This window comes from Ursus arctos, unplaced genomic scaffold (genome assembly GCF_023065955.2).
Source record: "Ursus arctos isolate Adak ecotype North America unplaced genomic scaffold, UrsArc2.0 scaffold_3, whole genome shotgun sequence".
In the NCBI taxonomy this organism is placed as follows: domain Eukaryota; kingdom Metazoa; phylum Chordata; class Mammalia; order Carnivora; family Ursidae; genus Ursus; species Ursus arctos.
Window position 1 is genome coordinate 9,249,237 of NW_026622985.1, and position 12,299 is coordinate 9,261,535.

General features: G+C 59.7%; 1 protein-coding gene across 3 annotated transcripts in view; it reads right to left on the minus strand.

The window, feature by feature from the left end:
- Positions 1–1,246: 1,246 nt before the first annotated feature.
- Positions 1,247–12,299, minus strand: part of CCM2 (CCM2 scaffold protein) — a 49,102-nt gene continuing 38,049 nt past the window's right edge. For all 3 annotated transcript variants that reach the window (XM_026502119.4, XM_026502103.4, XM_026502114.4), the window contains 8 exons: positions 8,975–9,058; positions 8,382–8,565; positions 5,310–5,446; positions 4,274–4,409; positions 3,197–3,254; positions 2,898–3,036; positions 2,513–2,651; positions 1,247–1,714 (listed from right to left, as the gene is read on the minus strand). In XM_026502119.4, the coding sequence (XP_026357904.1) occupies positions 1,440–1,714; positions 2,513–2,651; positions 2,898–3,036; positions 3,197–3,254; positions 4,274–4,409; positions 5,310–5,446; positions 8,382–8,565; positions 8,975–9,058 (1,152 nt within the window). In that variant the 3' untranslated portion in view covers positions 1,247–1,439. The remainder of the gene's footprint in view (positions 1,715–2,512; positions 2,652–2,897; positions 3,037–3,196; positions 3,255–4,273; positions 4,410–5,309; positions 5,447–8,381; positions 8,566–8,974; positions 9,059–12,299) is intronic.

Genomic DNA, 12,299 nt, shown 5'->3' on the forward strand with positions numbered 1-12,299 from the left:
GGATCTGTCCTGGGACTCCAGCAGCTGGGGGTCTGTCCTCCCCCCACGTCCACGGTGCCCCACCTGCCCAGAGATGGTAGGCAGTCACCTGGCTGTGGCCCAAGGCGTGGGCCTGGGGCCTGGTTTGGGGAAGGAAGTCCCCAGACTCAGGGGCTCCAGAGGTTTAGCCACGGAAAGGTGTTTGCTGGGGAGGCAGCGACTGGCCCCCAAAGTTCTTGGCCCTCCTGGCACTCAGCTCTGGAGTGGCCACCCATCTTCTCCACGTTCCCTCTTCTCAAAGTCCAGGGACGCATGAAGGGGGGCTGCGTGTGAGAGGGGCCCCTGGAGAGGAGGGAGCAGCTCCTGCCATCCACACAGGACCCTCAGACTAGGTCCCACAGTGCGGCCACTGCAACCCCGACCGCCCGCTACGGCCACTCACACCCAGAGTGGGCTGGCCCTGCCTGGACGACTTCAGCTGTTCCAGATGCTTCCAGAGCAGGGCGATTTGCACATGTCTGGAGACCTACCCATGTCCCCTTAGCGCTGCTGGCCTGGGCCCACTACCAGCTCCTGGAAAGCCCAGGCCAGAACCTTCTCCTATCCTGACCTGCCGCTGGCCAGGAGGCCGACCCCCACCTGGCCCCCACATGGCCTGTGAGCCCAGGGCTCTGTCCTCCCTTCTCCCGGACCCCAGCACCCACCCTGCTCAGCCTGGGGCTTCCCACACGTGCTGTTGGGGGTCTCCCAGGGCAGAGGCACCTTCTAGGTGAGGAGGGGGTCTCCAGGGCCCGGCCCAGGGCCACCCCCACTGCCTCCCCACGTGCCAAGGGCAGAGGAGGGGCCCAGCCCAGGAACGACCTAGAACACAGTGCCCCCCTGTGACCCCCCCTGGAGATCGGGACCCTGGGCTCCAAGATGACACGCTCTGGGGGGGGGGGGGCAGGGCGTGCTTTGGTGGGGAGGTGAGGGGTACAGGTTTGCAGTGGAGACCACCTGTGGTAGCAGTGAGACCAAAGATTGGGGGACTCGGGTGAGGGGACAGAGAGCAGGTCCTCGGGAACCAGGATCCCGCTCCCAACAGCGAGGGCCTGACACTCACACCAGCGCCTAGGCCCCCTGCTGCCCACCCCATGTCCATGAAGCAAAAGCCCCAATCCTATCCTCCCAGTTTGCTGCGACGAGCACCGAAGGGCAGCCGGCCCCCAGGCCACAGCGCCCAGCCCGGACTTGTGGGCCCAGCTCCCACACCGCGAGACCAGAAGCATGCTGGGACCAGAAATGAATTATTCACATCGCAGTAAACTTCTTTGAAGGTCTCTGAGAGTTTCGACAGGAACGTCGTGTGCAAAACCGAAAGGACCCCCCCAGGACCCCTCGTGGAGCAGGCCACGGGCACCGGCGCCCCGGGGCCGGTCCTTCACAGTAGAGGGCGCACCAGCGGGTCCCTCCCGGTGCCGTCAGGCCGAGTCCCGGTCCATGCTGCAGCCCAGAGCCTCGATGTCGTTGCTGATGTCCGAAATCATGCGGTCCCACTCGTCCCCTTCCGAGGGCGCGGACTGGTCATCAGAGCTGCCCGTGGCCCTGTTTCCGGTGCCGGTGGAGGTGGAGCTCAGGGCTCTCCGGTACCGGCCAAAGCTGTCAGTGATGATGCCTCGGCCGTCCTTCACCCCTATGGTCTCGAGGAAGTTCTCGAAGTGCTGGCTGTCCTTCTCCGGGATGAAGGGCCGCAGACCTGTGGACACAGGGTGTGTCTGACGCCAGGCCTCCAGCGGGGAGAACGACCCTGCCCACCCTGCCCGCCCTGTGTCCGGCCCAGTCCGATGGGCACCACGGGCCCAAGCAGGTCACGGCCCTGCAGCAGGTGGCTGGCCCCATCTCCCTCCCTTGGGCCTGGAGGAAGCCCACCCTCGGGCCTCCAGGTGCAGAACAGAGGGAGCAGGCTGACCCCTAGGGGCACCACCCCGTTTGGTGGGGAATAAACCAGAAAGGAACACGGGGCTGGGGCCTCCGACCCCTGGAGGGAGGCCACAGGGTTGGCAAGAGCTCAGACTGGACACAGCAGGCCAGGCCTCCGGCCCTACATCCCCCAGAGTGGAGAGCCCTTCGGTGGCTGCTGACAAAGGTATAATCCACCCCTCTTGGATGGTGGGGGGCAGCGCCCAGGAGCCTCCACCAGCCGCCAGCGAGTTTTCTAGGGTCAGCATGTGGGAGACACAACCATGCCGTCATCCCCGACGGTGCCGGCAGGTGTGCAGAGCCCCGACCACCCTGCCCACCCAGCTCTCAGGGCCAGTGTCTCGGCAAAGGCTGGTCCTTCTACCGGGAAACGGGGTCCACTTCTCCACCCACCAAACTCCTGATCAACCCACCAAAACACACTGGAGTGCCACCCCCCCAGGAGCCCCACCCCTGGCCCCCACTCCGCGGTGCGCTGCTCCTGGCTTCCCCTCAGTCTGGCTCCCCAGGGCAGAGCCGGCCAGTCACTGGGAAGAGCTCCCCTACGCTGCGGCCGCACCCCCACGGGACTCACCGAGCAGCAGGAACTTGCGGCTGTCCCCGTACAGCTGCCGCAGGTTGATGCAGAACTCGTGCACCGACGCCCCGTCGCGGTAGTCGTGCAGCAGCGCGGCGAACTGCTGGATCTCCTGGGAGGACAGCTTGGTGCGCAGCTGCCCACAGCGGGGCAGGGGTGGGGGTGGTGAGCGCCACTGCGGAGCCCACTGCGACCCCGCGAGCCCACCCGGTGCCCCCACGGAGCGCGCCGCAAGGAGCTCAGGGCAGAATGCGCCCCTGCGGGGCACGCGCATGCACGGAACCACGTGAGGGCCGGGGAGTCCGCTGAGCAGCCCGCCCCCAAACGCCGCTGGCGCCCCCTCCCCACCCGTCGCTCCAGCTCAGGCCGGGCCGGCGCGCACCGTCAGCATGTAGTCCTGCAGCAGCTCCGTGGCGGTGGCGCTCAGCTCGCTCTCACTGACCGTCTTGGCGTGGGGCGCCGTCGGCATACAGAAGGACAAGGGCGAGACGCCGCCTGCGTGTGCACACTCGGGGAAGGAACTGCAAGGACAGGAGCCGTGGGCACGTGGCTCCCGGCCTCCGGCCTCCACCTTGCACCGTGCCCCCAACCCCCCCCCCACCCCGCAGACGCGCACTTCCGGCCAGAGACGCCCAGCGGGGGGCGCGGAGGCGGCGGGCAGGGGGAGGGGCGGGTACTCACAAAGTGCTGGTTTCCGTCTCATACGGTTCCTTCACGTCCACCTTGGTGGAAGAGTCGTCTGTACAGGGTGCAGAACATAGAGGCTCCCGGTTACGTGGGGAGGGGGCACTGAGTCCCGGGGCCCAGCACCCCACGACACGTGTGCCCTGGCGGGGGGGAACCGGCAGGCCCTTGGGGGACAAGCCTCAGGCAGCACCCAGACGGGCTCCTCCTGGGGGGTTTTGACAGGCACCACCTGTCGCAGGTGTGGGCCTGAGCGCGATGCTCTGGGCTTCAGGGGTCGCAGCAAATGGGAGGCTGAAGAACGCTCCCGGAGGGCCAAGGAAAGACAAGCGCTACTTGGGGCCGCCGCCTGCCCGGTGTCCTAGAGCCTGGGTTACTTTGTTTCCTCTGCCCCCTTTAGACGAGGTCGGACAGCTTGCCCTCCCTCACAGGGCCGGCCGAGGGCAGAAGCCACAGTCAGAGGCATGGCTGACCCCCAGCCTGGACCCGGTGGGCTCCGTGCGCGTACGGAGGCGGGACCCCAGCATGCCTGAGCCCCTCGCACCAGCAAAGAGCCCGGGACACAGCAGCTACTCGGGAAACACCGGACAGGTGACCTAAAGTCCGTGTGACACAGACTGTGAGGGACACGGACACCATTCTGCACAGCTGGTGAGATCTGAGAGAGGCAGGTGAGAAGTGCGGAGTCGGGGAGGTGTGCGAGGAGCAAGGGGCGCTCCTGGCGCGTGGAACACGGGGCTACAGACGCCTCCTAAAAATGCTCCCCGAAAATGCTAAGCAGATACAAAGGGGGTGGCTTCCAAGTGCCCCCCCAGCCTCCGTCCGGGAAGAAGCCCCCCGCCCAAGAGCTGTGAGGTCCGGGGGTTCCTCCCCCCACACACCCCCTCCAGCCCCCACCCTCTGTTCTGAGGCAGGTGAAGGGACTTCAGCTGAGAAAGCATTCCCTGGCCCCCAGCGTGGTGCAGGAAGCCACCAGGCTCGCCGAGGTGGGGGACGTGGATCTGGGAACGAGGCACTGGCGCGATGCCGTGGGGACAGGGACAACAGCATCACTGTCCGCCCACGCTCACGTACCGCTGTGAAGGGACAGGTGGTGGGTGGGTGTCGAGGCCCCATCGAATATGGCTCTGTCCAGAAAATCGATGGTGGACTCCGTGTACACGATCTGGAAGACCTGCCCCAGCAGAGAGCACAGCTCCTCCGCAGCGACCTGCCGTGGGGACAAAGCTGGACCTTCCTGGGCAGCTTGCCGGCCACCTGGCTCCTCTGATGCCCAGCCTGCACCAGGACCAAGGGCCCTGGCCCCCCACCGGCTGACAGGGCCACAAGGAGACCAGCCCACATCCAGAAGGTTCTCTGGGCCCAAGGGGGCCAGATGTGTCTGTCAGCTGCCAGCCCTCCTGTTCCCCCGACCTGGCCCACCAACACCCTGCCGCCGCTGCTGCCCCAAGGCTGGCGGACGGCATTCCCAGCACGGGACACGGCTTCACACCCGTGCTGTCAAGGCAGGGTCTCCTCTGGGGTGGTTCTGCCCCCGGACAAGGGGCAGTGACCAGAGGGGCCTGCGGTGGCAACAGGCCAGGGAGGCAGCCCCACAAGCAAGAACTGCCCAGCTAGAAGGTGGCCAGCACCAAGGAGGCGCCCTGATCAAAGGGTCCCCGAGGCAGGGGGTCCCTCCTACGGTCTCAAAGACCCAAACTACACACAAGGAGACCAAAGAGCTCCCAGAAGCTGGCAGCCCTCAGAAAGCTGAGGGGGCCCCAAGCCCTAACTCGCCACTCCCAGGGCACAGCTTGGGGTGCAGAAGACCATCACCCCATCAGCACTGGGGAAAGGGTGAGGGCCCTGGAAGAGAAGGAACACAGACTGAAGGCACCAGACTTAGTGAGCAGGGCAGGGGCCAGAGCAGGGCCTGGGCGAGGCTGTGGGAGCGGCCTGGGTGGGGGGACGGGAGGGGCCTGGGCTGGGAATATGGGAGGGGCCAGGGTTGGGAATATAGGAGGAGCCTGGATCAGGGTGGGGGAGGGGCCCGGGTTGGGGAGGTGGGAGGAGCCTAGACAGGTTGTGGGCAAGACAGGTGCCGAGTACCCAGGTCCCACCCTCTACTCACCTTGCTCTCTGTGGCCAGGACTACCAGACAGCAGGCCTCCACAGGCCCCACTCCGCTCTCTGACAAGGAGACTGCGGTGAGGCCTCTGGAACTTTCTGCACACAGACTCTGGCTGGGGGAGATGCCAGGGTCCTGGGCTGAGAAGTCAACAGCACAGCAGGTTAGGGCAGGTGTGGGAGCTTGACAGCCGGCTCCAGACAGCCCCGACCTGGCTCAGGTAAGGGACAGGCCTGCCCCAGGCGTGCCCCCTCCCCCATCTTCTCAGCTAAGCTGCCCCCAATCTCACATTCCTCCGCGGCCGCTCTGGCCACTGCTCGCTGAGAACCACCACCCTACAGGACCCTCTAGCATCCCTACAGGACCCTCTAACGTCCCTACCACAGATGATGCTAGTATCTTGGGCTGAGACCTGAAATGGCCTATATTCAGCTGCTTTTGGTCTACACACCATGGCATTCCCAGAGTTCCACTCACAGGAACCACGGGCATGAACTCAATCTTGACAGATGGGGACACTGAGGTATGGGGCCCAAGGGTGTGAGAGGGGCAGAGTCTACGAGGGGATGTGGACCCCAGCCCACGTTTCTAACACTCCGCACACCACCTCCTCAGACAAAGGTCCCAGGACACAGACGCACGAGGTCTCTCCCAGCCTGCCCACGGCACGGAGGGAGGCCCCCGCCCTGGGAAGCATGAGCACATCGGCTCAGCAGACCAGGAAGCAGGAATTGGAAGTGAAGCCTCCCATTCCCCCCGATGATGGGGGGTGCTGGGGTATCTCCGGACCAGCCCATCTCAGCACGCAGAGTACCTGAAGCCTCAGATGTGGCTGGGAGCCGGGCACCAGGCAGAAGCCACACTCGGACAGGTGTGCCTGCCGGACCCGGGGTGCAGCACCCCATGAGCCCCATGAACACCACCGCCAGACCCCAGGACTGCATTGCCCCACGGCGGCCATGGGCCACAGGCACTGAGCATGCGAAATGTGGCAAGTCCACACGGTGCTGTGTGCAGAGTGTAAACTCCACACAGGGTCTCAGGGGAAGTACAAGGAAGACGGGGGACATCTCGTTAATAACGGTCATACTGGTCATGCACGGCCGCTGTATTACTATGATATGAAGGGCTGAATAAAATACATTAGGAACACTGATTTCACTCGCTTCCTTTTACTTCTTTTACCGTGGGTCCTAGAACATCTTAAGTAGCTCCGCGGCTGTTTTTGAGGAAGCAGGGTGCGGGGCTGCAAAGCCATACACAGTGAGGGTGGGCTGTGTCTGCAAAGCCCCCGTCTGGCCCCCAGCAGCATCCCACTGGCTGTCCCCACAGCTCCGGCTTCAGATCCCCCATCTGTCCTCCTACACCCATGGAAGCACCCTCCACGAGATGTCTGCACGGTCTGCTCCGCCCCGGTGTGCCCGGACATCTGGTCACCCACCCCCCCAAGACATGCCCGCCACATGGAGCCCCTGCAGCCAGACCCGACCCCGCACACCCACCCCACCCTGCACTGCCGCAGGCACTGGCGTAGCCTGGACCCGCAGAGGCACACGTGTGTGTCTGCACGTGGTAGGCACTCAATGAACAGTAGCCGTCATTGCCAGCGTGCTGAGGACCGCTACGCGCATGATCTCATACACAGCACGCCGGGGCCACCGGGGCGTGCAGGCTCATGGTCTCAGGACTTCGCTGCATGAGGAAGACGCCCAGGACACAGGGATTCCTTCTCTCCCTTTAACTCAAAAGCTCTCAAAGCTGTGGATCCCGGTTTCGTCTCATTTTGCAAAGGATCTCCTACGGAGCTCATTCTCTCCCTCGTAAAAAATCTGTTCCCCCTTTCTTAGCCGATTCGTTCTAACGATCAACGCGGACACATGTCCCGCCACACAACAAACCAGGGGGGCCCAGCTCCCCGCCCACCCGCTTCCTCGCCTGCAGGCGCTGGTGAGAGGTCGGTCTTCCCATGGCTCAGACCCTGGGCCTCCTGCGGAACCGTCCGCCCCCAGGAGGGGAACAGGCGGTCACTGCGGCAGCGGTGGCGGTGGCAGGAGCCCTGACGAAGCCACTTCCCGGGCCGGCCGGTCCCGCCACCGCCCCACTGGGCCCCCCGCCAGTCACTCAACCTCTGTGCTCTCCTACTCCATCTGTGAAGTGGGAGAACAGGGTCCCCCTCACCGTTGGGGGTGGAGGGTACACCAGGTAATCCATGTCCCAGGGTTTCTGCTAGTTTGAGCCATTTTTGTAAATTACAACAGTTACATATGAGCAGCTCTGTGTGGTTCAAACTGAAGTAATGCCCATTATTCAACAGTAGACGTTTACCAAAGGGAAATGAGGGATAGGCAGAGCACACAGGGGTGGGGGTGGGCCTGCAGCATCCCTACCGGATTTGTGCCACAAGAGCCCCCCAAGCTCAAGGGGTCATGCGAGGAGGCTCACCAGGGCCCTGGCTCTTAAGAAAATCTCTCGGATCTGCCATGAACTGCCGACCTCAGGTAGAAAAACAACTTTCCCTCTGCACTGCCACGGGCCCTTTGGAAATGAATGGCTTCAGGACGCTATCCCGCCCCAGAACGCCCAAAGGAGCCCAGGACAAGAGCGATACTCCAGCGCCAAGCTCAGAACCCCACCCGGAGGGGCGTGACGTCTCTCCTGTGTCTCAGTGACCTGGTACCAGGCAGAGGCTGTGGGACCCGGGGGGCAGCTCATCTGGAGAGCACAGTAGGCAACACTGGGCTCCCAACCCCAGGGGAGGGGTGCAGGGGGCTGGGGTCGGGGCCTGGTTTAAGATTCCTCCTGACTCCCTTACAAGGACATGCTCAGAACGTCTCTTGGACCAAGAGCTCCGCGATGGTCTGGTCTCCTCTTTGTACCCAACTCTGGGAAGCCTGTGGCCAAAGGCAGGGCCCACGTGTTGGTGGGGCTGAGCGAAGGCCCACTCTCGGGCGGCAGCTGACCCGGTGCTGGAGAAACTGTGTCCAGAGCTCCACTAAATTCCCAGATTCGCTCCTGAGGACAACGATGTGGGCTGCTCCTGCCAAGGACCCCTGACGCCGGCCCCCAGGTCCATACCTGTCTTCAGGACCACCAGGTGTGAGGCGTCATCCCGCACGTAGGACACGGCAGCGATGTCGTGGATGGGGACCCTGAGGATGGTGTCCTCCCCGTCCCGCCAGGCCAGCTTGACGTTGTAGGCAGACAGGCTAATCACAGCGTCGTGCTCCTGGGTCAAGTGTCCGGGGAGCTGGTGGGCTCTCTGGAAGGGACCGCAGCACATCAGAAACGCAGGCCCGGCCGCGGCCCCCGGGAGCCCTGCTGCTTCTGCAGCTGCTTTTATTCACACCTGTGCTGTGCGCTGTGCATATCTGGAAAATGTGAATTCTGAAAGCAGCCCAAAACCATAAGGAGCAAAGCCTAGAGAATAAAGCTCATGTTCAGACAGTATCAGTCTTTACGGCCCAAGAGCCAAGCACACCCATGACATGATGGGACGGGGTCATCCCTCCCAGCCGTGAAGGCCCAGTGTCAGAAGACCAAGAGCTGGCATCAGAGTACAAAGGTCAGAGGTCCGAGTTAGGAGCTGGAGCAGACTGAGGGTCAGAGGTTAGGGTTAGGGGGTGTTACAGGCCAGGGGTCAGAGGTCAGGGTCAGAAGGATGGAGTTACCTTTGCATTGTCTATGAAATGCAGGATTTCGGTCCTACTGGAAGGATTCAGGTATCCTGGTATGGACGTTAACTGACCTAAGTACTGCAAGAAAGTGTGGAGAGAAGCTGCCATGAGAAAGGGAAGATCAGCCCAGACCATCATGGACACACAGAGGACATGGCTTGGCCTCCGTCTTCTGCCACCAGGCCTGCTGGCCTGGCTCCGGGCAGGGGGCCTCCGCTAGGAAGTGTGCTCTGAATTCTTGAAGCAGTCTCTACTGGCTCAGGAGATGCGCCCACACTTCCCACTGTACCGCACTGTGAGGACTGTTACCCGTAACGGGGGCCCTTCCTCAAGGAGAATTAGTTCCGGCAGGGATGGAAATACTCAGCTCCAGCCTGAAGGGGGAACCGAGTGAGAAGCACGCGTGGCCGTCCAGTCCAGGGGCATGGGTCACTGGAGGACCGAGACACACTGACCACAGGATGGAGAGTGCACCCCTCCCCACATGGCATCCTCCAGCCGGATAAGCACACGGCCTCCCGCGGAAGGCCCATCCCCCGCCATTCCTGTTACCCCATACGACACGTCCAGCTGACGAAAGGCACGCCGAATGCGAAAACACCATCTGAACAGACAGAGCAAGCACCAGAACCAGACGCGGACGCACCAGGGCTGTTCTCAGGGGCCGCCAGCCCCAGAGTTTAAAGCAGTGCGACTGCGGTGCCTGCGTGGCTCAGTCGGTTAGGCAGGCCCATCTGGCTTCGACTCAGGTCATGATCTTGGGGTCCTGGGACTGAGCCCCGCATCCGGCTCCCGGCTCCGCGGGGAGCATGCTTCTCCCTCTCCCTCTGCCTCCCATTCCCCCTGCTTGTACTCTCTTTCTCTCTCTCTCTGTCAAATAAATAAAATCTTTTAAAAAAATAAAATTTATATATAAAGCAGTGGGATTAATGTGCTAAGGGCTCCAACAAAAGAAGTGGACATCGTAGGGGCGCCTGGGTAGCGCAGTCGTTAAAGCGTCTGCCTTCGGCTCAGGGCGTGATCCCGGCGTTCCGGGATCGAGTCCCACATCGGGCTCCTCTGCTGGGAGCCTGCTTCTTCCTCTCTCACTCGCTTGCTGTGTTCCCTCTCTCGCTGGCTGTCTCTCTGTCACATAAATAAATAAAATCTTTAAAAAAAAAAAAAAAAAAAAAAAAAAAAAAAAGAAGTGGACATCGTGCTTCATGGGTGATGTAAGCAGAGAGACAGAGATGCTGAACACGGACCGATGGGAAATGCCAACAATCAAAACCACCGTAACAGAAACGGAGAGTGACAGGTGCTGTCGATGGACACATCTGTAGGCTGGACATGGCCAAGGGAGGGGTCAGCGGGCGTGCAGATATATCAAGATATGTCAACAGAAACTCCCCAAACTGGAAAACAAAGAGGAAAAAGCATGAAGAAGATGGAACAGAATATCCAAAAACGGTCAGAAAATTCAAAAAGTTGTGCCGTGCGTGTGGTGGGATGACGGGGAGAAGCACTAACACAGACGCGAGACCACAGATCCAGGGACTCAGTACCAAGCAGGACACACAGGGAGAAAAGAAGAAAGGGAATAAAGACAGAAGCAGCCCAGCACCTAGCATTTCATAGGCAAACTGTAAACAATCACAGAGAAAACCCTGAGGTAAGCCACAAGACAAAAGCACCTTACCCCCAGAAGAACAAGGATAAGAAAGATATCAGACTGGGGCGCCTGGGGGGCTCAGGTGGTTGAGCGGCCGCTCTTGGTTTCGGCTCGGGTCATGATCTCAGGGTTATAGGATAGAGCCCCGCATCAGGCTCCACACCCAGTGTGGAGCCCCTCGTAAGATTCTCTTTCCCTCTCCCTCTGCCCCTCCCCCCTGCTCACACAAGCTCGCTCACTCACTCTCTAAAAGTAAATAAATAAATCTTTTTTTAAAAAGATTTTATTTATATGTTTATTTGACAGAGAAAAAGAGCACAAGCAGGGGGAGTGGCAGGCAGAGGGAGAGAAGAAGCAGGCTCCCCACAGAGCAGGGGAAGCCCGATGTGGGACTTGATCCCAGGACCCTGGGATCATGACCTGAGCTGAAGGGAAGTCGCTTAACCAACTGAGCCACCCAGGCACCCCTAAATAAATCTTAAAAAAAAAAAAAAAGAACGAGGACAGCTGGTCGGCTCAGTTGGTTAAGCGTCTGCCTTCAGCTCAGGCCATGATCCCAGGGTCCTGGGATCGAGTCCCACATCGGGCACTCTGCTCATTGGGGAGCCTTCCTCTCTCTCTGCCCCTCCCCCCGCTCATACTCGCTCTCTCTCTCTCTCTCTCAAAAATAAATAAAAATACTTAAGAAAAAAAGAATGATATCGGACTTTTCTTCAGAAACTAGGCAAACGAGAGGAATGAAACACTGAAGTGTAGACAGAAACCCACCAACTTGCAATTCTGTATCCAGTAAACCAGTCCTTTAAGCAAAGGAGAAATAAAAACTTTCTCTGACAAAGAAAATTTGAGGGATTTTAAGATCTATTTATTTATTTATTTGAGAGAGAGAGAGAGCACTAGAGTGCGCATAACGCTCTTAATCTCAGGGTTGTGAGTTCGAGCCCCGTGTTGGGCACAGAGCTTACTAAAGATGTTTTTTTAATTTTAATTATTTTTTTTAAGATTTTATTTATTTATTCGACAGAGATAGAGACAGCCAGCGAGAGAGGGAACACAAGCAGGGGGAGTGGGAGAGGAAGAAGCAGGCTCCTAGCAGAGAAGCCTGATGTGGGGCTCAATCCCATAACGCTGGGATCACGCCCTGAGCCGAAGGCAAACGCTTAACCGCTGTGCCACCCAGGCGCCCCTAATTTTAATTTTTTTATTTAAAAAAATTTTAAGTTTTATTTAAGTAATCTCTACACCCCACATGGGGCTCGAACTCACAACCCTGAGATCGAGAGTCACACACTGTACCAACTGAGCCAGCCAGGCGCCCTAAAAAAATTTTTTTTTTTAATTCAAGACCTAACTACATGTTGCCTACAGGAAACCCACTTCAAAGAGGGATCTTATGTAATGAAAACAGTTCTCTAAATATGTGACAATCCTTCACATGTATGTACCTAACAACAGAGCATCAAAATACATAAGGCAAAGACTGACAAAACTGCAAGGAGAAATAAATGAATCCACAATTGCAACTGGAGACTTCAAGACACTCTTCTCTAACGGAAATGGGCAAACCCAGCAGGCAGAAAATCAGTGAGGACACAGGTGAACTCAACACCCTCAACCTACAGAATATAATTGGTAACCATAGACTACTTATCCAAGAGCTGCAGAACA